We start from the raw sequence: 25,204 nt of genomic DNA on the forward strand, positions 1-25,204 counted from the left end.
GAAAAAAATTTATCTCAGAAACTACAACTGTATTATACACGCATATACACAGAGGGAAAAATCATAGAAAGTAAATTAACTTTTAGAGACAAGTAACTCTTCCCTGATAAGTATCAGCTTGTACTTGTAGGTACTATGAATAAGGCTTCTCAGCTTACATGTCTCAATTTTTGGAGCGCTCTCAGCTTTGATTCTACAACATCTCAAAGATTCCAGAATAGTGCTGAACCATGTGACAACAGTCTTCAGGTGGATCTTGAAATAATCTTTAAAGAAATCATCTCAGGTAAGCAAAACATTTTGTTTCATTTGGTTTTTGTTTTTTAAATTCTAAAAGCACTAATTTTATTTTCCAACAGACACCTCTTTTCAGATGCAAATATAACTATTCCTTAAACACTCCTTTCAGATGTTAACATTATACCTTTCTGAATGCTAATTAACAAAAAGAAGAAATGGTTGATACTTTGGTTCTTGATTTTGAATCAATGTGAAATATTGATGTTTTCCTCTTAGGCTCAGATTTTTCTTTAAGGTATCTTTTCTTTGATTGTAAAATATATCATATATACAGAAGGCTATACAAAATACATATGTGCTGTTTAAATAACTACCTACTGAATGTTCATGTAACCATCACTCAGGTTAAGAAATAAGATCCTAGGTATTTTTTCATGCATTGTCACAGAAGGACGGGAACAATTTATGATGAGAGAGTCTAAATGTCCTTGCTGTTCTTTAATCAAAAATGAAAATTTTCCCTAATCATTTCTCTTTTGACATGTTAGTCCCAAATTTGTTTACTGAAGTAAACAGTAAACAAATGCAAACATCTTGCATCCTAAATCCAAATTAAATTCTTTACATAATAGTTTATGATGCTCTTTGATGTATTTAGAGGAAAGAGGCAACATATAATTAATAAAGAACAAATTATTTTAAACCTGTGCTGTTGATGTTTTTATCATTGTGATTTATTGTCCTATATTGTTGCTAATGTTTTTAAAGCCTTCTGTGAAAATGTTTGACCATGAAAAATGATTAACAAGCCTAAATAAAATGTGGTCTCTAACATGATTTTTAAGTACAGTGGCCCTAAATACTGAAGAGTGTATTGAATGACTGTTTCTTCTTTTGCAAAAAATAATCCATTGTCTTCTGGGCTTATCACCTTATGTAATATTTTGCATTACGGTAAAATCCTGCATTCAACAAGTAGTTACTGAGTTCAGTGCAGTACTAAGCATCACAAAGAAGTGAACAAAAGTAGAAAAACATTATCCCTGCCTTCAGGGGAGCTTAAAAACATTGGGGAAGCTAAAGCATTCACTAATGAGGCAACTGAAAAAATACTTACAATCCATAATCAATTGAGAGTAAAGCACAGACTATAGAAACTCACAAAACTAAAAAATCGGTTGTATTTCAAAAGGAGTTTGTAAGGGTGCTGTTTTGAATTTCAAACATTTTACCAACAGAAATATTATAAATACATGCTGACTGGATTTATAGCTTTGCCAAGAGAAACTCATTTAATTCATAATATATGGAAATTCTCTCTGTATATTTGCCAAGAAAATACAGTATAAAGCAAAAGTGTTGTAATACTATTAGACAAAAATTGGAAAACAAAAATGGGTATGAAATAGGTTTGTAAAATACATCTTGACATATTCTGAATGCTGATGCTTGATAAGGAGTGTGTTTATTAATAATTAAAGCAGGTAGAGGAAGACTGCTGTAGAGATTTGAAAAGGCATCGCTATCAAGAGCACTTGTGGTCTAAGATATATCTCTATTTCAACTCAAAATATACATTTTTCATTTTCACTCACTCATTCAACAAGTATTTATTGAGAATCTCTACTATGTGTCAGGCACTGTTCTAGGCACTGGGAACACATGGGGGAGAGGGCATGGTGAACTCAGAGCTTCCCTTCTAGTGGGGGTTGGGAGGGAAAAACAACAGTGTCAAGAAGAGAAAAGTGTTTTTCCTTGCTTCATCTTGAACATTACTCAAGATTATGACAAATATTAACTTTATACTTACCTTCATGGTCAGGGTTGGAATGTCTCTTTGTCCTAAATGGAACTAAAGAAGGGAGGGGAAAATAGAGGGTGCAGACATTTCCTAGGGTTTCTGGCAACAACCACAAAATGGGAAAGGGAAGTATGTTGGAAAAGATTACCTCTGTTATGATCATTGAGAGGGAAAAAAATGAATGTGATTCATTTGATGGGAAGGGTGTTATTTTACATCAGGCAGAAATCACCAAGCCTTGGTGAGTTTGGGGACTGTTAAAAACAATCTAGAGGAAGAGGTAGTTTTCCCTGACCATTTAGACCTGTCTTGGACATTTCTCCTCTTTCTCTCCCTTCCTCCTTCTGTGCTTCCATTCCTCTCTTCCTCCCTCCCTCCGCCCCCCCTCCCTCTTCCCCTCCCTCCCTCCCTTCCTTCCTTCCTTTTTTCCTTCTTTCCTTCTCTCCTTCCTTCCTTGAAGCAAACATATACTGGATATTGCCAGGCACAATCCTAAGCATTAGAGGTAAAAACATATGACACAGTCCTGACCTGGTCCTGAAGCAACTTAGAGTCTAAAAGAGTGTTCCCAACTCAGGGATTAGTTATATCCAGGGGAAGCAGTTTTAACTACTTAACAACCCATGTAGCACAAGCCTACCAATGAAAATATATGCCAGTCAAGGTTCCAGAGTAGAATCCTGGAAATGCACTGTATGTAGCCTTGTATGGCTGTATTGTGGAGAGGTGGGAGGTCCTGAGTGAGGAGCTGGAATAACCAGGATAATTGGGAGGTAATGGTACTGGGGGGGGGGGGAGTCGCCATAGTAACTAATTTACCAGATGCTATTAAAGTATTAGTCATGTTAACAATGACTGTCATTTAATGATGATATGACTGTATCAATGAGTACCAATTAAATCCTTGGCTCTACTTACATCCAGTGCTTAGGAAAAGAAGGAAGTGGTTGTAGTGAGATTACGTGACTGAGGGAAGCTCTCCCGAGTGAATCCTGAGCTCAGTCTTGAGAAAGAAGATTGGCATTAATTGGCGACTAGGACGGGGAGGACATTCAGGCATGAGAAATTGCCCAAGTAACAGTGGAAACGGATAAATCATATACAGAATGTTGTTAAAGAGACCCTACTTAACTGGAAATGTGGGCAGTGAGAACGTATTATGCTAGAATGAAGAGTGCATTTGGAAGAATGGGTTGTGTGCAAGCAGCAAGGGAGAAGGGGGAACGGTGGTTGTGGTGCTTGGGTTACAAGCTTAGTTCTGACATAGCAGGAAGAAAAGGGGGAGCTACTCTGTTTGTCCTAACATGATGAATGTGACATGCGAGGAAAAATATTCCGCTGGCTATATGTAGACTGAAGAAGCGTAAGGACAGTTTAAGTGGCTACTTCAGCAGCCCTGGTAAAGTTCATTAGGGCATGAACCAGTGTGGTGACTATGGAAATGAAAGGAAGTGTTCAATCTGATAGATACTGCAAGACCATGTGAGGACTGGAGAAAGAGGAACAGATGATAAGCACAATCTATTACATCTTAAATATGACAGCAGATTTCTAAATCCCCAAAGAAAAATACAAGCCTCTAATACTAATTCTTAAAGAATAGCAATTTAACCATATATGAATCCTATTTAAGTTATAAAATAAAGATCCTAACTTTTGATGATGGGGCAGTATGAATTGATAACCTTTTGAAACTCAGAATGAGGCTGCTGTATTATACCAACAAGGAAGAGCGTTAAGCTAATTTTTTTTTTTTTACTGTTTATTGATATTAACATAGAAAATACATATAGTATGAAATCATTGACATGTATCTGAAAACTGCTAGATTTAATTGTTCTGATGTTCTGTTTACTTACTAAAAGTCACTTCCAAATGAGTTTTATCTTTTGAAGGTGGGAAGAAATGCTTGATTTTTAACTGAGTTAATTTTCAATTGACTCCTAAGATAACAGGGAAGCTTTAGGAGCCTAATTGAGCCATGTATTTGCTCTAATTAATTTAGCTGCAGACTGCTAGGAAACAAAAGCAGCAAACAAACCTGCTCCGTGCGCAGCAGCCAGGCATTTGACAGTTGTTTTCTCCAGCAGAGATTTTGAGTAGCACAGAAGTTAAGCTGAGACGAAAAGCCATCATCTACAAGTGGTGGCTGCAGCTAGAAATCACAGGGCAGCCCTTTTTTCCTGCGTAGTGTAGAAAACATCATTTATCATGCATGATTTTATTCATGTCCTAACACAGAGAAAGCAATCATCACTAGCATCATTCTTAATATCAAGGTAGCACCACATTTTTATCAACATAATTGGATGTTAGCTCACAAAGACTATAGAGTTAATACTTAAAGGACAATTTATATATTGGGCAAGAATAATAGTGCTTTTATACTGCTTACTTTTTCCTCTTAGGCTTTATTCTCTTGAAAAATGTCCACATTTAATGTAACAGTTTGCAAGCTAAGTAAATTCACACTTCTATTATCCATTTTGATTTCAGTACAAGTGGAGTTTAGAAGACTGATGATCATGTGTATAAGAAAAAAAACAGGTGAGGTTTTATTACTAGTGACTACTCAATTCAGTCAAACAATTGCTTTCTTAAAACAGGATTCACAGGAAATTCCTTTTAAAGGCAAACCCCATTCAAGGCGTATTTTTTCAATAGAAACTATTTCAAAGGTAGTGTGGCTGTATTTATCCATTTACCTTAGTTTCTAAGTGTAAAATATCAGCTGAAATGCTTGAGATCCCCCCTCAGCTACTCTAGTAAACAAATAAGAAATATTATAGGTTTTATTACTTCTTATCTGCTGCTTTAAAAATCCGTGTTGGAGATTCTTAGTTCAGAGTCCAAACTTTACAGAAATTATGACACTTTCAGCTTTCTGGGGTAACTTGTCCTAAATATAAAAACAGAAAATTTAAGAGATAAGAATCTACAACCAAAGTAGAGTAGAACATTAAAAGCAACCATCTGGTAAGTTCAGGCTAAACACAAAGTCTCTCCATTTTGCCTGAACCATCTAGAGGTCTGTATCAGCTCTCAGCTTTATTTTGCCTATGGAAACCTGACCTAAACTAAACAACTATTCTATATCATTAAGTTGTCCAGGAAAATGAAAGTTTAAATATATGTCAGACAAGCTACAGCACCTGGTGCAATTCAGTAATGACTGTCTCCTCCAGAGAGCTTCAGTACTGGAACAAGTTTTAGAACTGAGATTTGGTTAACCCATGTAAAGAAAAAAACATTCTTCAAGCCATACAATCTCCCTATTCACAAATACTATTGTATTCACAAATAATATTGCCGCATCCTCTCCCACTGTAGGAAACATACAAATTAAAATCAATCCCTCTATGAAACATTTTATTACATCTCTAGTTCCATTCTGCTGCAGTCAAATAATACACTTTGGATACAAATAATCAGCATTGCTAAACTTTCACAGTAGTTTTCTAAAATTATTTTCATGCTTGTTTTTTTTTTTTAATACATTGATAAGTCCTAAGGGTTCCCTCCTAGAGAATAATGTCTTGTTAACATGAAGTATTGCTTATTTGAGTGCTGCATAACATTTAACAAGTACAGATGCTTTCTTATAGTTTGTTGATATGAGAATAAATTGAGTTCTGTCTTCAAAATAGCAGATAAGCTTAGATATGTGAATTTTTAAAAAAATAAGGTTAAAGTGATCATGGTGAGATGTCAATATATCTCTTCTCAACTGCACTACAGACCTCCTTATGTCAAATTTACACCTTTCAAAACAGAAAAGAATGTAGTTTAAAAGTAATGGTTTTTCATCAGTAGACTGGGGAAAATTTGCAACAAATATGACAAAGTTTTAATACCTTAATTATGTAAACAAGTCACACATTATAAGAAAAAAACACTAGGAATCCAACAGCTAAGGAAGGCAAAGGACACAAAAAGACACTCTACAGAAGATAATCTATTGTCCACAAATACATGTAAAAGTTTTAAATTCTCACTAGTATAAAACATTGCAAGTTAAAAAAACCATGGGATACCATTTCACCCATCTTATCAGTGATTTTATTTAAAAAAGCAATATACAACTCTGGCAGTCAGCGTGATGACAAGGTAAATTGATATATTTTTGAAAAATAATACATGAGATTGAGGTTCATATATTTTAACTCAGTAATTCCACTCCTCAGTTTCTACCCAAGAGAATAATTCTCAACATTAAAAAAGCAATCTATAGGTTCCAAGATGTTCACTGCATCATTATTTCCAATATTGGAAAAAATGAAAACTATCTGAATACCTCAAACAGAGGGATGATTAAGTACATTAACTGCCTAGAATATTTTACTGCATTTTAAATGATGTTTAGGCTAATCTATAATTATACGGGCAAATGTTATCATGCAACGTTAAGTGAAAAAAAAGATAAAATATTACCTACATTGTAAGCATACCACTCTATGATAAAATTTTATAAAGACATGAGGATTTTTAAATCTACTATTCTCAGTATTTCCCAAATATTCAACATGCAGTTTAATGTTTTTCAATACATTTTAAAATGTCAATTTTTTTTTTACTCAAAGCACTTTCAAATGCACTGCTTTGTTTTCAAAACACGTCTATCTAAAGCAAAACCCGGTGCTTGGAAAGGCTTATGAAATATTATAACACCTATCATAAAAATCTCAAATGATTTTATTAATGATCATTTTGGTTATAAGAGTAGGGAATCTTCTACATAATGTGACCAAGCAGCCGAAACGTGGGTAGCAGCTCCAGAGTTCTGTCAGCCTCCACTCTCCTTCTACCTCCAGCCCCTTTCAGAAATCACGGCTGCTCGTAGCACCTGTGAATATACTGTTTATAAACCGGTGGTAGCGGAGGGAATGATAATGGTTGGTGTTTGTTTTTTTTTGTTGTTTGTTTGTTTTGTTTTTTGGAGATAGTCAAAACCAAATCTTTTTTTCTCAAAATGGGAGCATCAAAAAGGAGCCATTCATCCAAATGTGTTTATTCCGTTTCTAACAGAGAACAAATTCTTAAGAGGGCAAGGTTGGGGGTTATTTTTATGATGTATACCTTGCCTGGTTTACTGTTAGATTTTATAAATAATACACTTTGCAGCATCTACCCAGGGGCAAAGGTGAACTGACATTCCATTCTTTTAGAAATACCACATCCCACCCTCCCTCTCCAAAATCCCTCTTTGCAACCGTGGTCACTCCTTTGACATTTTAATGTAACATCAACCCATCGCCACCCTTAGGAAGCTGAAATCCTAGAGAGAGAGAGAGCGGGATAGAGAGAAACTGAGAAACACTTCAGGAAGCTGCACTTACACGCCACATTCCAGCAGTTTGTCCAGAAACAGAGGAGGCAGTAGTTCTTATTTTTGTGGTATCAAGCTGTACACTGAGATTCAGCAAAAAGCTTCCTTTCTTGACGCGAGGAATGCGAAATATATTCTAGGATATGTGTTAAGTATGGTCCTTTGTTCTAGGTATGAGCTTTTCTTTTTCTAAAGTTTTTCGGTCTCGATCAAGCAAAGGGAAACATTATTTTGAAATTCTCTTAAAGGCGCCTTTCAAAGCCTCTCCCACGGGAAAAGATCACCGCAGCTCAACACTGCTGTATTTGAGTAAGAAGCGAGTCCGATTTTTTTTTTTTTTTCAACATGGCTGTATACTTTGCAGGCCCCCAAATTTGTGCTTTCCTAGTCAGCATTAATCAAACAGCCGGAGCCACCTTCTTTAGCCAACCTACGTTTCGTGCGTTTTTAGTAAAGCGCACCCTAATAAAAGAGGAGGCTCGTTTTGAGAACCTCGCTGTGATTTGTGTGCCCCGGACTCGCGGGCTTTTATCAGGGCTGGAGCAAGCTCGCGAGTGCCTGCCGCGCGGTGGGCGGCAGGTCGGCCCTGGTCGTTAACACCGGTTGCCCACACGTTCTCCCGAGACTCACCGCTCGCCGGGCGCGGTGGGAACTAGCGGACCAGACTGTGACAGAAAGAGAATTTATGTGAAGGACGGGAAGAAGAGAGGGCGCCCGACAGGGTCCCGGGGTCACCGTGGCTCGGGGATTTGCACGAATTTATCACTACCATTAACAGCTATTTGCAGAGCGCTGTTTACCGCCGAACGCGCGACAGCCAGACAGCGGAGCCCACTCCGCGCCCCAAGCCACGCCTCCTTGCCCCTCAGCACCCCTCCTGCCCCCCAAACTAATTAATTCGAGGCGGTCTGCCTGCCAGACCCTCCCATTGGCTCCCATCCCATCCAATGAGAATCTGGCAACAGTTTCACCTGGCTTCTGCTTCCCAAATAAACAAACAAGCAGTCCCGGGACCCTGCAAGCTCTCCTCCCCGGCGCCGCCTGAGACCGTCGCGCTCCGCCCACTCTCGCCCCCTGCAGCCAATCGAGCCCGGCCGTGGTGCCCCCGCCCGGCCGCCCTCTCCTCCGCCCTTCTCGAACTTCTCCCGGCTCTCCCCCCAGCCCCAGTCCGTGCCTCCTTGGAGTCCCCGTTTGGACCAGCGTGGCCAGGGGCCCCGCCTCCTCCCGTGGGTCCTCCCGAGACCCACAGGCCGGGAGATTCTCCCAGAGGGTCTAGGAGGGGTCGGAGGCGGCTCCACCTCTCGGGCCGGCCACCCCCTCCCTCGCACACCTCTGCGGGCGGCGGCTCGCGCCCCTCTGCTGCGCTTGTAGCAGGAGCCGCAGCGGCAGCCGCGTGAGGCAGCGGTCACGTGTTGTTTTGCCCGCCGCCGCGCGCTTAGAGTGGAGTGGGCGGGGGCGCGGGCCTAGGCGGAGGGGGGGCCTGGGGCGGGCGGAGGGGGTAGACGGCCTCTTCCCCCATCCCTCCCTTCCCCGAGCCCCCCCCCTCCCTTTCGCTCACCTTAAAACCCTCGTGCATCACCATGGCTAGTTGCTCCTTCGCTCGCGACCAAGCGACAAGGAGACTGCGAGCTCAGCAGCGGCAACAGCGGCGGCTCTAGCTGCGGCGGCGACCACCCCGTTTCTTTCCTCGAGAACCCCCACCGCACTCATTGGGACCGGGTCGTCTTGTCCGGGAGCCATGTGGCTCTCCAGGGCCACTGGCTCCCGGTCAGACTCGGAGTCCGACGAGGAGGACCTCCCCGTCGGGGACGAAGTCTGCAAACGCGGCTACCTGCGGAAGCAGAAGCATGGGCACTGGCGCTACTTCGTGCTCAAACTCGAGACCGCCGACGCCCCAGCTCGGCTGGAATACTACGAAAATGCCAGGAAGTTCCGGCACAGTGTCCGCGCCGCGGCGGCTGCAGCGGCGGCGGCCGCCTCCGGCGCCACGGTCCCCGCACTCATTGCACCGCGGCGCGTGATCACCCTGTACCAGTGCTTCTCGGTGAGCCAGCGAGCCGACGCAAGGTACCCACACCTCATCGCTCTTTTCACCCAAAACGAGTATTTCGCAATGGTGGCCGAGAATGAGTCAGAGCAAGAAAGCTGGTACTTGCTGCTCAGCCGCCTCATCCTCGAGAGTAAGCGCCGCCGCTGCGGCAAGCTCGGCGCGCAGCTGGGGGGAGAGCCGGCCACGCTAGCGGCTGCAGCGGCGGCGGAGCCACCCTTCTACAAAGATGTGTGGCAGGTAATAGTCAAACCCAGGGGGCTGGGGCACCGAAAAGAGCTGAGCGGCGTGTTCCGGCTCTGTCTTACCGACGAGGAGGTTCTGTTCGTGAGGTTAAATACCGAAGTGGCCAGCGTGGTCGTCCAGCTCCTGAGCATCCGTCGCTGTGGGCACTCGGAGCAGTATTTCTTCTTGGAAGTCGGCAGGTCCACCGTCATTGGTCCGGGGGAGCTCTGGATGCAAGTGGATGACTGTGTGGTGGCCCAAAACATGCACGAGCTGTTTCTGGAGAAGATGAGAGCCTTGTGTGCGGACGAGTACAGAGCCCGCTGCCGCAGCTACAGCATCAGCATCGGCGGCCACCTGTTAACCCTGCTGTCCACTAGGAGGCACCTGGACATGCTGCCGCTCGAGCCCGGTGGCTGGCTCCGAAGGTCCCGCTTTGAGCAGTTTTGCTACCTTCGGGCCATCGGTGACGACGGGGAAGACGAGATGCTCCTCTCCAGGCGCTACATAATGCCCAATGAGCCTGTGCCCCCCTCCAGACGAGGAAGACTACACCTGCCCAGAGGGCGCAGACCCAGGAGAGCGACTTCAGTGCCAGCCAGCTTTTTCCGCCGCGCCGCACCCAGCCCTGTGCGCATCCAGTGCGCTACAGAAGCCCTCCACGACCGAGATCCCGTGTCTTCTGAAGCCTCTGGTTCTGGCTCTGGCAACTCGGGGGAAGAAGGCGGTCCTCAGGGCAAAGAGGATCAGGAAGAAAACGAAGGTGACTATATGCCCATGAACAACTGGGGCTCGGGAAATGGCCGGGGCTCAGGAAGTGGACAGGGTTCAAGTGGGCAAGGCTCCAGTAGCCAAAGCTCCGGGGGAAGTCAGTGCTCAGGCAGGGGGCATGGCTCCGGAGGTGGGCAGGGCTCAAGTGGCAGCCATGGCTCAAGCGGCAGAGGCTCTGGGGACCAGAGTGCAGGAGGAAACCAGTGCTCGGGAGACGGCCAGGGCAGCGCTGGGCATGGCTCAGGCAGTGGCCAGGGAGCTGGAGGTGGGCATGGCTCAGGCCGTGGCCAGGGGCCCGGAGATGGCCATGGCTCAGGCGGTGGCAAGAACTCGGGAGGGGGCAAAGGCTCAGGGAGCGGGAAGGGCCCCGAAGGCAATGGTGATCGTGGGAAATCTCTGAAGAAAAGATCCTACTTTGGCAAATTAACTCAAAGCAAGCAACAGCAAATGCCGCCACCTCCGCCACCTCCACCCCCACCAGGTGCAGCAACTGGTGGCAAAGGGAAGTCTGGGGGAAGGTTCCGACTTTATTTTTGTGCAGACAGAGGGGCCACAAAAGAACGTAAAGAAGCCAAAGAAGTGAAAGACACGGAGCCCCCAGAAGGTGCAGCTCGGGGTCCCCACAGAGCCAGAGCTTTTGATGAAGATGAGGATGATCCGTATGTGCCAATGAGGCCAGGCGTGGCTGCTCCTCTCGCAAGCTCCAGTGACTACATGCCCATGGCTCCTCAAAATGTCTCTGTGTCCAAAAAGCGCCACTCTCGATCACCTTTCGAAGATTCGAGAGGGTACATGATGATGTTTCCCAGAGTGAGCCCACCACCTGTGCCAAGTCCTCCAAAAGCACCTGATCCTGCTAAAGAGGATGACTCAAAGGACAATGACAGTGACAGTGACTACATGTTCATGGCTCCTGGAGCTGGTGCCATTCCCAAAAACCCCAGAAATCCTCAGGGAGGCTCTTCCTCCAAAAGTTGGAGCTCCTACTTCTCTCTGCCAAATCCTTTTCGGAGCTCCCCATTGGGACAGAGTGACCACAGTGAGTATGTACCGATGTTACCTGGAAAATTCCTAGGAAAGGGCCTAGAGAAGGAAGTCTCATCTAACAGAGGCCCCAAAGATACAGCTTCAAAGCCTTCAGTTGAAGGGTCGTTCTCAAAGCCTAGAGATGGGGGATCACCTTCCAAGCGTTCAGGTGATGGGCCCCCCAAGAACAAGGCTAAGAGATCTAATAGACTTCCTTTTATGACCAAAGGAAACAAAGTCAAGCCAAAACCACAAAAGCCCACACGAGAGCAAAGAGAAGCCTACAGCCCTGGGGGCTACGTCAACATTGACTTCCCTAAGAGAGGTTATAATATGCCAGATCCATGTCTTCAAAGACTTCCAGGTGTGTGGGGCATAATTGCCGACCCCAGACAGTTTGCCTTTTCCAATTATGTGAATGTTGAGTTCGGAGTGCCATTTCCAAATCCAGCAGACCTCTCAGATCTCTTCAGAGCTATCCCAGGTGCCAGTCCCTTCTTTCTGGAAGGTGCTACAGGGAGCAGTGCTAATAGGGAAGAAGGTGACTACATCGAAGTGATTTTCAACCCAGCGATGACACCAGCTGTGCCTTTTGCTGACAGTGCCATTCGCTACGATGCCGAAACTGGTCGCATCTACGTGGTCGACCCATTTTGTGAGTGCTGTATGAACATTTCTCTCTCCCCCAGCCGCTGCTGCGAACGACCACCTGTAGCGAGGCTGCTGCTGCGAGAAGAGCTCGAGCGAAGGCGCCCACAAAGCCGTTCGCAAAGTTTCTTGGCAGCCGCCAGAGCCGCCATCTCGGCTTTCCCGACCGACAGCCTCGAGAGAGACCTATCCGCCTCCTTCGCCGCGGCCGTGGCCGCCGTGCCGACCTTAGCCGTGGGCCGGGCTTTAGCCGCCGCCTCCGCTTTGGTCGCAGCTCCCGGCATCGGCGCAGCAGCCGCCGGCCTCGAGGCCGCCGCTGGATTTGACTCCGCCTCCGTCCGCTGGTTCCTACCTGTTGCAGCTGCTGCTGGTGCCGCGGTCAGCGGGGCCCAAGACGTTGCGGGTGGCTCGAACCCCAGAGCCCCAAACCCATCAGCAGACCTGGCCGGAGGTGAGAACGAAGCCGGTGGGGCTGCCGCTGCAGCCGCCGCTCCGCCTCCATCACCTGGCCGCGGCCGGGTGCCCAGACCCCCAGAGCGAGAAGATTCTGACGACGACGACACGTACGTGAGAATGGACTTTGCAAGACGTGACAACGGGAAGTTCGACTCTCCCCAAAGAGGTTGGTGATTTTTTAATTCATTTCCCTGAAGTTAGTGGCAATTCCTTAATAAATCGATGCACTCCCCCTGTTTACAGTTTTAGGAATATGTTTCATTCACTGGTGCTTATTTAGAATGGAAAGTAGAATTCTGTTTTAATCATTCATTCATGTGAATCATTACTATAGTTTTAATATAGTAAGTTACTTACCTGGAAAGCACTGATTATCGATTAAACATTGGTTCTACTTTTTAGAAGTAGTTCAAACTTAAGGATGTGTAACATGATGCTTTCAGATAGACTTTCTTAACGCTTATGATTTATGCAAACAGGACGTCGTCGTCCGTGGAATCCCATTAACTCATTTTCAAATCAACATGTAAAAACTGCTTTTCTGCAAATGACCACATTTAATTGCAGGACATTTAATAAGAGCATTGGATATTAAGCAGTGATAATCAACTGTTAACCTTTGCGAGTTGTTGACCTTCTCCTCTGAAAATTAAGAAGCAGTCATGGGTATGTTGGTTTGCTGAGATTTACCAAGAAGATTGAATCTCAGTTGTTAGTGTGAATGTCTGGAGGGAACCAAAGGTAAATAATACAGAACAACAGGTGATTGAAAGAAGACGGTGTTTGACTCTGGAATGTGTTTTGGTGTTGTTTTGTTTTTACACAGGATAAATTGCTGGAAATCTTGAGAGTTCCTTTTCTGTGTCACTAATAGTGACAGGCAAGTCATCTGCTGGGCCACATTTTCTTCATGTAATTCACCCCCACCCCGCCCCCGCCAAAGAGGGTATGGTAATACGATAATGGGTGTGACTATTTGTTTGAAATATTTAGAAACCATTAAAAACATCTAATTGGTGCATCTTCTGGGCAATTCAGTAAAGCAGGATAGTAAGCCTGGGGGCAGACCTGACCCCAGGGGCAGCTGACCCTGGAAGAGTGAAAGTTTTTTTTTAAAGGGTTACTTTTCCAAAGGAAGAAACAAGAAAGAATAGGATCTGTCAGACTTGGAAATAAGACTTCAAGTAAATCTGTTGTATACATCGTGCAGTGTTGTTACAGTGTCCCTGGAGACATTCTTGAGAAACAATTTTGGGAGATGAGGTCTCCATAGTCTCCACTGCCTCCCCTCTTTACTGATGTGTGCTTCTTTTCCAGGGAAGAGAAGGGATGGACCCCAGCAGTTTTCACTCCAGTAGTCACTTTAGTGAAGATTCTTGCTTTGCTTGCTTTGTGGAATGCTTTTGTGATTGGATCTCTGCCCACTGTGCTTGATCAGGCAGAACAAGTCAGGGACTGATCACAACAGTCACCTAACAAGCTCCCTATTTAGTGCAGGTGTAGCCCTCTTCCCCTCTTTCCCCCTGCTTTAGAAAACTTGCCTTACAAAAACTCATGTTTGTAGCATGGACACATTAAGGAGTGACCATTAAAACGACAAAAGGATGCTTTGGCATGCCAAAGGATTCAGTTCAGGTCTCCTTTAAATTGTGAGGGCCCCCCACACACACACACATGTGGGCACTCACACACGATCATCAGCACTAACAGAACCATGCATTTAAAATATACAACACTGTTTCCAAGCATTTAATTCATACCAAGCTTTTCAAGAACAGATCTATTTTATTCTGTAAAGTACACCTGAAAACTGGTCTTAAGCCATTGTTTGAGCCTAACTGATACTGATGTGGGTGTTCCATAGCAGTCTATGTCCCTGTGGTGTTTTGGAAAGGACAAGTTTTCGTAGAAGTTTGCTTATATTTTCCACTACTCTTTGTTTCAGCAAAGATGAAAGTTAGTGAAAATTTCTTGTTCCTTAAATAAACCCTGTCTTCCCAAATATTATCTAGATCATGAAATAATTAGCATAGGTTACTGATTTATGAATAACTTCAGATAACTTTGTAGCTATTCTGGAGGCTAATGTTCTGTAAATGTGTTGTTCCTTGAGGAAATTCCTAACTTTATCGAGCAAGGAGGCTGTATCTCACAGGGAGGTAAGTGCTTAGGTTAAAACAAGAGAGCGAATGTGAAAGGTCTTTGGGCCTTTAAAGCACTTTGCAAATATAAGATATTTTAATTTTGTCGTTGGATTAACAAACATTGACGTCAACAATTTCAACAGGTGATTTAGTTTCTTGCAAAAATGATTGGTCCTGAGACTGATTAAGGCACATTATTTACTGAGATATATAAAAGCAAGGATATATAGAAAGAAACGGAAGGAAATTACTTTTGCTACCACCTTAATGCAAATTGATATGGTGGAATGTTGTCTGTGAAGGGTTAAGAGCAAGCTGGCTGATTCTGATCATTTTGTGACTATAAAGCTGTAGAATAGTTTTCACCCATTTCTGATCTTGCCTTCACCTTCCTAACATTAAAAAAAAAGATCACTTTAGAAAATAATAAATATGCTTTGACAAAGGAACAAAAGCACAGTCTTCATTAGGAGTTATGTATCTCTCAGGGTAATTTTAAGTTTTGCAAATGCTTAGAAGAGTGCTTGGCACATAGTAAGTGTTACACGTGAATTATTATGCAACTAATGCAACTACTGTCATTGTTGTTACTGTTGTTATTATTATTACATTTAGAAAAAACACAAAGCTAAAGTTTTGTGTCCCCAAATCCTGCTTTTTAGTTAGTCATATTTTCACTTAAAATGGTTTATATGCTTCTTCAGAATTGGCATCTTTACAGTTGGGATCTGTTTGTAACTTAAGTGAGATGAAGGGAGCCCATAAGGCAGTGAGACAGCTTTGTTCATATAACACAAAATTAATATGTAATCTCATTTACCCACAATTCATACTGCATATAAGTACTTCAAAGCCATTTGTTTAAGACAGTTGGAACCACCCATAAATATAAACTGGACTTGACTTTTTAATAAATGAAATAATTTAAGAAGTGTGAAGTCCTCAGATTTTAAACACATGGGCTATAAGTATTAGCATTTATAAGGAGAATGCAGTTTTTTTATATGTTCATTTTGGCTCTTGATTTGTGAATACATTTTTACTTCTTTTACTGTTGTATCTGATGTAGAATTCATAGTTTGAAGTTAGTTAAGGTTAAAAAAAATTAACTGATTTTCCATTCCAGAGATGAGAAGGTAAAAGCAGCTCTCAGAGGGGTGAGAGAATTGGCCAAATTAGTAATGTTATAATAGCACTTGGTATTAAAAAGCAAAAAAAAAAAAAAGCTGTATTAATTACCTTTTGAAATTTTAGTCCCTGTTATTAACACGAAGGAGGTATAAGCTCCTTTTCACTGTACTACCACCAAATCCTCTTGCTATAAATTATAGGTGCTGAGAGCAAATTTTTTATTGGACTTATTTGTTATACATTACTAGAGTTAAATCTCCGCATAGCAGAGATTTCTCAGTCACCATTGTTGGGTCACTTATTTTAGACAACATTCATCCCCACCAAAAAAAAAAAAAGGATGGTTATTTGGAGTAGAGGTATTTGATCTATAACAATTAAAGAGGATTTCATTCTATTAAAGTTATCTAAAGGTATTGGCAATCATTATTTATGTGGATTCATTCTATTTTTGAGTAATCCATCCCAGGTGATTTTGGAATTTTGGCTACTCACTAGCAAAGTATCCTCTTTAAACAAGGATTAGGACTTGAATATCACACATGCATCAATACTCAAACAAGATCTCTTGCTTTCTTTTCCTTCCCCTAATTAACAAACATGAACTATAAGGCTTCAGAGTCATTAACAGGAAACTATTTGGGGAACAAACTCTTCGAGTGACCCCCAAGTTTTCATGTTGAAATAGGTGAGGATAACCAGTGTAGAGAGAAATCAGGCATCTTGTGTGTGATTTAAAAGGGATCATTGTTAAATTGTCAGCTTGTTGATGGAGGAAGTGCTTTACAGTTGCCTACTGCGTTATAATTTGCAAAGCATATTTACATTCATTATTTTACTGGGGGATAGTAGGTACTGGAACTGAAGCCGGTGTTAAGAACTTTCCCATGGTCAAAGAGGTAAGTGGCAGAGCAGAAAATCAAATCCATACATATGATTTCAAGTCCAGTGCTTCACCCAGCATACCACACTGCCCTTTCATCAGATGTTCAATCTGCTATTTTCCTATTGATGAAGATTATGATATAGGTAAGGTTGGGGAAATTTCCAAGTCTTCTTGAATTTGATAGTATACAATTTGCTTGTAAGTAATTCATTCAGAGTGTTATAATTTGAGCCATTCACCAGAGATTGGGTCATTTTCATTACATTGAACTGTTTATAGCTTTGGAATAAAAGAATATAACTTGTACTGGAATTGAAGGGTTTAAATCTGGTTGCAGGAGGAATTTGCTCATCTTTCCCTCCCAAACACAAATACTCTATTTGGATTTCACAGAAACACTGAAAGGAATGAAAGGGGTGTATTCAATAAACTTCTGTTAATGATCCTTTCCTTAAGTAAAGTCACCTGTGTGTGGTTTTGCCAAATACTCCGTTGATATTTGCCAGTTATTACCAAAAGTCTTTCAATTCCTTTTTGTCTATATATATAAAATCTGATATTCTAGTCGGCACCATCATGGTGCAAACAAAAAACAGAATAAGATGAGACAGGTGGGGAAAAAAAGCATTGTAGTAAGAGATGCTCTTCATTTGTTTAAAACGCAAATTTGCCCTTGGCAGTCAGGGAAGAACATTTTAGAAACCTCGAAAATCAAATCCTTTCCTAGGGACATAAAAATCTTTGTTTAAAAATAAATTCATTTTGCTTAGCACCGTTTTTTAAAATGTTTTATGACTATGTAAAAATAGCTCAGACATTTTATTGGCAGTATTGTAAAATAACTTTTGTAAAATGCTTAATTAAAGCCTGCAGTATGTTTTGTCTAAGAGGTGCTGCCAGGCTCGAAGATGGTGAAGATCATTTACTGGAAAACACTGCATGGTTCTGAGTGAGAAGTGAGAGATGAAAAAGGCTACATTTTATAATAATGAAATGAATACAGCACCCTCAGTTTTTACCACAACTATCAGATTGCTAATTTTAAGGCTACTGATAAAATTGCCAAGACAATAGGTTCACCATATAACATCAAACTGCATTCTCTAGCAATTCTGCATTGGTTATTGGTTGTTCAGCAAAAGGTCTTAGATTTTCATCTTCTTTTTCAGATGTTAGGCTGCACACTTGAGAAATAGAGGTTTTTAAAAATTTTTCTTTTTAATGTAGACCTATATCCTAGTTCAGACTTGCGTTCTTTTAGAGGGTACCTTACTATTTCTGACTAATTTCTTTTAGAATTAATGAAACTGTGTACTGAAACATTTAGTGAAATGAGAAAGTTATTGCACTTTTCCTCTAACTTCCTGACACCCCCTTTCTTATGAGTTGTTTTCTGTGAGTCTTACCTTCCCTAATTTCAGGAAAATATGCCTTTCCTGGCCTCTCTCTGGCAGTAAAGGTGAGCCCACTCTGCGAGTTCCACAAGAGAAGGGAGGCCCTCAGAGGGAAGACTTCTTTCCTGAGAAGTTGCTGCTCCTAGTTCACAGCCTGCCTGTGCTCAGCTCACAGGAAGAGCATTGCTTGCCTGTCCTGGTCTCACTTGTTGGCACAGAGGCAGCTGGGCTGGTGTTTAAAGCAGTTTTCATGGTTGAATTGACCACACTATGTTTGCTGCTAGCCAGGTCTTCTGGATTTACTGAATATCCAATTCCCCATAAACTGTAGTCACTTTAGCTAGTTTTCACAATTTATATCATTTGCCTCTCTATGATTACTCATTTGCTACTTGTAGACTTGAAACTTAGAGAATATCAATGAAGACTGACTCTAAATTCACCTTGAAAATGACTCACACCTGCACCCATGGTGCCCTTGAAAGTTTGACCAATATATATGGTTTTAAACTCCTGCTGCTGCTTTTTACTTTTTCTTTTTTGGCCACAGCACGTGGCTTGTGGGATCTTAATTCCCTGACCAGCGATCGAACTCGTGCCCACGGCAATGAAAGCATGAAATTTTAACTACTGAACCACCAGGGAATTCCCACTCCTGCTTTTTCGTAAGTTACGCCTCCGTCCTCACCCTCAGACCTCCCCAACCCCACCCCTCACTACTGCCACCCTGGCCCTGTTATTACAGCTGCTTGAATTTAGGGGACCCTATTCTTATTGCTGTGGCTTGAAGAGATCTTTTCCTGGAGTCTCATATTAAAGCTTCGAACATGTCTCCTCACAGAAATGATGTTGTACATGACTGTCGGGTGCAGTCAAAATCGTTCCCCTCTCAGTTCGGGATCTGCTTGTGTGGACGAACCTACAAACCTGTCCACTATTTATTTATAATATTGTTTTCATAGGATAATTTATTTTGAGTTTCAACTAAACAATGAGCCCTGGAATATGTCTCTTGTAAATCAGAGACTGCCTATATTAGAATTCCAGTAACTTGCATTCCTTAAGTCTTCAGTAACTAGGCAGCAGCGTGAAGTGGCCTGAGTGTGTGTTGGGAGGTAGTAGAGAAGCTGACCTGTGATGAAAATCCTGTAGCTGATCCCCAAATAGTTTGTATCCAGATAATCAAGACCTGAATGAACATGCATAAGTGGTCCAGGGCTTGCTTTCAAACGGCAGGTGTGAAGCAATTGAACTGACCTTTGAAGAGATGGAGGTTTACAAGCATCATTCATTTTCCTTAACAGATTCTTTTGAGTTTTCCATCACAAAACCATTACCAGTATAGGGAGAAGCATATTTGAGCTTCTAATCAATGAAGGAGACAATAGTCTGTTATGATTGGTGTTGTAAAGACTAGCGGCAGTTACTGCTAGTTTTCACCCTTGAGGGATAGCACTTCAATCAAGCTCTTTAGAGTCATCTTCCTATGTATTTACAGGGCATAGAAAGATGTGATGATCTGTTTCTTATTGGTGGAAAAAAATCTACATATAAGCCAGAGGCAATGCTAAACTAAGTAATGTAACTGTATTATTACACACTCATCTTTGGGTTAAATGCTTCCATTTCCTCCTCATTTAGTTTGTTCCATCTTCAGTGCTTCACTTGTTGCCCCCGCTTGTTGGTGATCACCAGTTGACCATGGGGATAGATAACATGTTGTCTAATAAAATTTTCAAAAGAACTTGAATTATTTCTTTAGTTCTAGGAAGATTGGAGGTAAGATAACAGGCCATGGGATTGGGGAGAGTGGAAAAAGAATGAGATATATTAAAGATTAATGGTCAAGTTTATATAATTATAAAAACTGAGATAGAAACATTTGCTGCATTTGTTTTTGAGAAGAAAATGATATCTGTCAGATTTGGGGGGCCACAAGTAGGAGAATGTTTTGACCCATCAGAGTCCATTGAGGTTTTATCCCTTCTGGAGAAGGGGTGGAATTAACTTGTCATTAAAAAGACCTTTGCTTAATCAGAAAGTTAGAATACATGATACAGTAATTATTTATAACACATCAGTCTCAAGTGGAAGTAATACATCAAAATCATATCTTGTTATTAAAAGCACCGCCATTTACCTTCCTGGTGGTGAAATGATATCAAAATGAACAGGAAACAGAACTCAGATATGACTGTCAGCCCTTTGATTCATTTTCCAGACTGTTTCTGATGGAGTGTTAATCCCGAATTGCTTTCCTTTGCCAGCCATCAAGCCTCTGGGTTATTTCTTATGGTGTTCTTTGAAATGTTCTTGGGGAATGTAAACTCATTTTAATATTGGCCTAAGTAAAACAGGATTATACAGGGAAATCTGTGGCTCAGGTTCCCATAATGCATTTCAAAAGCAAATTATTTTTGGATTATCTTGTTTTCGATAGCATTATTTCTTTCTACTGGCATGGCTAATCAAGAGTTGACGAATATATTTTGTAAAGTAAACTTGAAATCACACCATTATTTGCTAGGTTTTAGTATGCTATCAAGCATTCACTCAATGCTGGTGTGTAGGTGTCATGGGAAAACAATTGAAATACAAATCAAATTTTTATTAGAACCCCTGTCACTTTTAAAAAAGTAAAGGAAGAAAGCTCTGATAGGAACAAATGCCCCTAATTTCAGGCTTAATGTAATGTTGTTGGGGTAGTCAGATGGAGCTTACTTTGTATATTTCTAGGAAAACACTTGTGAAATACAGGGAGTAGTAAGAAATCTCCTTTAAGGCATATTCAGTATACTATGTATGAACGTTTTTATATTAAAACAAAGCAAACCAAATTAGGTGCAGTACCTTTCTAACCTTAAACTTCTGTTAAAAACCTCTGGCTGACAGTAGCTTCAAAATTCTGTAATGATAGTACAGTCTAATTTTGCAGCGGATAACTGAGCATGGACCATCATGGTTAACCTCTACTGATCACACCTTTCAGCCTATGTAAACTTGATAAATCCATAGAGTCTAAAATTTCCTAAGCCCACTGTTGACAGGAAAACAATATCTTTCCTAATCTATGGTGTTAATTAAAAATTTATTTCATGTGGAGGAACAGCCCTATAGAGTAAATCATGACGAATTGCCATAAGTAGGTGGGAGGGGAGTGGAGAGCTTTGATGTTTCATGGAGATACAAGTGGTTACATTTTGAAAACCTCTGATGAAAGAGTGAATAGTTACCATGTATCAGTTCAGTTCAGTTGCTCAGTCAGGTCAGGCTCTTTGTGACCCCTGTTTTAATACAAGATCTTGTACTTGCAGCCTACTTTGGGGAATGATTTCCATGGATTCTTTTAGGTCAGCTATAATGAAATGGAGTATTTGGTTCTTCGATGTGACTTGGTCTTAACACTCACATCCCATAATCAATTTGCTGACCATTTATCCCCATCCCTTCTGCAATCCAGCACCTTCTTCAGTATACCAGACACCCTTCCTCTGCCCCACTCCCAATTATGTACCCTCTTAATAAGCAAAAGGACAAGAAAGTAATACCAGAACTTTTTTTTTTTTTTAAGACAGATGGAGATTTCATTCAAATCTCCTTTGCAGGTATGACCTTACTCTTTTAGATGAAATCCTCGTGGCTCAGACAGTAAGAAAATCTTCTTGCAGTGCAGAAGACCTGGGTTCAATCCCTGGATCGGGAAGAACCCCTGGAGAAGGGAATGGCAACCCATTCCAGTGATCTTGCCTGGAGAATTCCATGGACAGGGGAGCCTGGTTGGCTATAGTCTATGGGGTCACAGAGTCAGACTGAGTGACTAACACCTTAGTGATTGAATCTGGAGACTAGCACCAAGGCTGTGCTTGAATCGTTTGACTCATGCCACATAATTTGGTGAAGGCATAATCAAGCATGTGAGAGAAGAAAAAACTGCTCTTTGTCCCCCCAATGCCAGGCTGACTTGCTGGCCTCACTGGGAGAAAGTAGAGCAGTGCATGCACATTGACAAAGCTGCTATCCACTGGAAAATTCAGAGTGGAGCCTGGGGGCAAAAGGAGTAACTGCCTTTAGGTCTTTGTGGGGCTTGTGCTGGTGTTTGTCATAGGCATCCAGCCTAGTACGTATGTCCTTGCCAAGGAAGTGTCCTCAATATGGTTCTCAAAACTACTAGTTCAATTTTGTTTTAGAGCAGGGTGGGGGTAAAAACGCTTCACAGTTTAATCCTGAAAGTAACATTTATTCTGTCATCTTTTATTTTTTTCCTAGAGTGATTACATTGCCACAACAAATTTAGAAGAAACATGATGCTTATGGAATTTCATCTTTGTCTACTCCAGATCTGCCTAAAAGAGAATTCACAGGCTTCTGAATAGAAAGCAACCTGAATTTCTAAAAGCCTACAAGTGGATGCTGGCAGTTGAATAATCTTAACACAGATCATTGTTAGTGCTGCCTTATAGATCCGGTGATTTTGAATTAAGAAATTCACTCTACTTTGTTTTTATTTTCTGATTTCCCTCCTCAGTCTGTCATTTTGAAAGGAAACAAATGTATAAAAGTGAACATCTCACAACTTGCTCCTTCTTAAGAACATTACTGACCTATGTATAAATGTGGCCATTAGCAATTTTACTAATGTATAAAACTTAGATTTAGTTTTGAAGTTGAAAACCCTTGAAATAAGAGGAGATAAAGAAGGTTATGTTCCTGAGAAGGTAGGTATGATCTGGAATCTTTCTGAGTAGTATATATACAAAACTTTTCTTGATCAAAGACTTAAACTTCAACTGGACTGATATCTGGATGGGACATTTCTAATATTTTAAATGCAGGACCAAAGGGCAGATTATCTCAGTTTTGTTCATGAACAGAACTGCAACTTTCTGCCCACATTCACTGTTAACTGATATCTTGACTGAACTTTGCCAATGTTATAAAGACAAAATTGGAGAACAGAGGATCTGTTTCTTCATATACAATACTGTGATGTTCTGCTTGCAAATCAATTGAACATTTCCAAAACCATTATTTTTTTTTTAATTTTAAAACCTACATTTTCCCCCTAAATGAAGCAAAGTTCTTCAGAAAGTCTCTTCACGAAGACCCTCTCTGCCACTCTGGGCCTCCCCCTTTCACCCTCCATTCTCCCCCTCTTTCTGGCTCTTTCCTTGACACACTTTCCCTCCCATGCCCAGGGCTCCTATAAAGAGATCAGTTTCCCATATTCAAGGAATTAGTGTGTACAAATCAATCAGTATTCTGACTGAAATTTAAGCCAAAAGGAACCTCTTATAAGGTTTTGTTTCCCTTTGGGCAACAAGACTATATAAGATGAACAGAATTTAAAAAATGAATCAGAGCAAGCTCCCCCTTCCTATTTTTGCTTGTCTCTGATGGAAACTGAATTAAGATTTTAGGAACCTGGACCTTTGAGAACATGACACTAACAGGTGGTGATCACAGAGGAAAGGTACAAAGGTCTTGAAGCTTGCTTAGAGCTTTGTTACGTGGTGGCGCACAAATCACAACTTGTTGTACCATCACTGGCAAACCTCATCACCGACGGGTGTGAGTGTCTGTAATAGCTGTGTGAGTGCTAACGTGTGTGCACACGTTTGTGTACCCGTGTACATGTGATTGTAGATGTACCTGTTGTGCGTAACTCTGTTTTAAAAAAAAATTGCTTCGCATTTGATGTGCAACTTTAAAGTAGTGTAACATTTACCTGAAGTTTTCTGCCGCTCGGTTCTGATGTCTTTGAACGTGTACTTCTATCTTCAAGCAGGCTTCTAGTACATGTGTTGCTACACTAACTTTTCTGAAGAACCGAGTTGACTTCTATTATTTTTCCTTGCCTATCAACCAAGGGGATGGGGTGGGGGTTCTTTTATTGTTTGTTCCCTTGTGAAGGGTGCTGAGGAGAGGATGTGGCTGCAGTACCAATCACTACTCCAGTTACTGGTCACTGCTAGGGCATCAGTCTCACCAGTTCCTTCAGACTCTTCGCTTTTCCCCAGCCTAATCAAAGAAATGCAGTGTGGCTTTTGTTTATTATGGTAACAATGCAGTCTTTAGGCAGCCTTTCTCAAGCCTTCTCTCACCATTTTCTTTTCAAGTTAAGTCATAATCGTTCAGAATTGTGGAAAGAAAAGATTATTCGGGGGGAAAATGCTCTCTTGCTTTATTTGCATGTTAGGTTCAGAGGCTGCCAACAGACAGGGTATAGCACAGACGTAACACTTGCTGAATAAATGAAGGGAAGCCCTCATACACAACAGTACACATAGTAACAGGTACAAATAGTCACAGGTACAGCATAACAAATATGCAATCTTTTGACACAACTTCTTAGTTTACAGACACAACTAATTTATTCAGTATTGTGCTGGAAGAATCTTTTTAGAGTCAGTGTACCAACATATCACTTACTTTTCAGCTACAAGTTTATGCTGCTGTTAAGAAAAACCAATGATGGAACGATTTTTTGTGACCTCTCTACTTCATTTGGTATCAGACATAGTTAACTTAGTCAGTAAAAACTAAAGTGTTCCAGTTCCAACAGTTCATTACGTTTGCTCTTTCTGCTTTCACAGATCTGCTTTGAGTTGCTCTGGCTTTGTCTTCCTTTGTAAATACTCTTGTATTCTTTTCTTCTTTGTAAACATCTCATTTGCAGTTTTGGGAGACAACCTTGCAACTCTGTATAGTGTTTATATATATATCTGACTTGCCTTTCCATAGAGCTACTCGCAATAAATGTGTTCATGAATGTTATTTGTGTGGAGATTCATTTTTTAAATGAATACTGTTATCTCTACTTGCTGTTTAGTTGCTCAGCCGTGTGCAACTCTTTTGCGACCCCATAGACCAGAGCCTGCCAGGCTCCTCTCTCCATGGGATTTTCCAGGCAAGAATATGGGAATGGGTTGCCATTTCCTTCTCCAGGGGAGCTACCTGACCCAGGGATTGAACCCTCATCTCCTGTGTCTCCTGCATTGCAGGTGGATTCCTTACCACTGCTCCACCTGGGAAGCCCGTTGCTTCCACTACTTCATTTTAAATATATTTTTTTCTGCCCCATTAAGAATTGACAGCATTTTTCAGAATAA

General features: G+C 41.7%; 2 protein-coding genes and 1 long non-coding RNA gene across 3 annotated transcripts; 2 read left to right on the forward strand and 1 right to left on the reverse strand.

The window, feature by feature from the left end:
• Positions 1-4,095: 4,095 nt before the first annotated feature.
• LOC136153545 (uncharacterized) lies at positions 4,096-7,507 on the reverse strand. The gene is made up of 3 exons (XR_010660413.1): positions 7,378-7,507; positions 4,841-4,940; positions 4,096-4,224 (listed from the first exon to the last, which is right to left on the reverse strand). It is a non-coding gene; the product is annotated as an uncharacterized lncRNA (long non-coding RNA).
• Positions 7,508-8,314: 807 nt separating this feature from the next.
• LOC136154738 (uncharacterized) lies at positions 8,315-8,764 on the forward strand. Its single transcript, XM_065916896.1, has one exon. It carries the CDS (start codon positions 8,315-8,317, stop codon positions 8,762-8,764), a length of 450 nt encoding a protein of 149 aa, XP_065772968.1.
• A 183-nt stretch (positions 8,765-8,947) lies between these two features.
• IRS4 (insulin receptor substrate 4) lies at positions 8,948-24,843 on the forward strand. Its single transcript, XM_065915435.1, is given in 3 exon segments — positions 8,948-8,993; positions 8,996-12,706; positions 22,362-24,843. Coding segments are annotated over 3 exon segments (3,762 nt in total). The 3' UTR covers positions 22,367-24,843.
• Positions 24,844-25,204: the final 361 nt, after the last annotated feature.

This window comes from Muntiacus reevesi, chromosome X, assembly GCF_963930625.1.
Source record: "Muntiacus reevesi chromosome X, mMunRee1.1, whole genome shotgun sequence".
In the NCBI taxonomy this organism is placed as follows: Eukaryota; Metazoa; Chordata; class Mammalia; order Artiodactyla; family Cervidae; genus Muntiacus; species Muntiacus reevesi.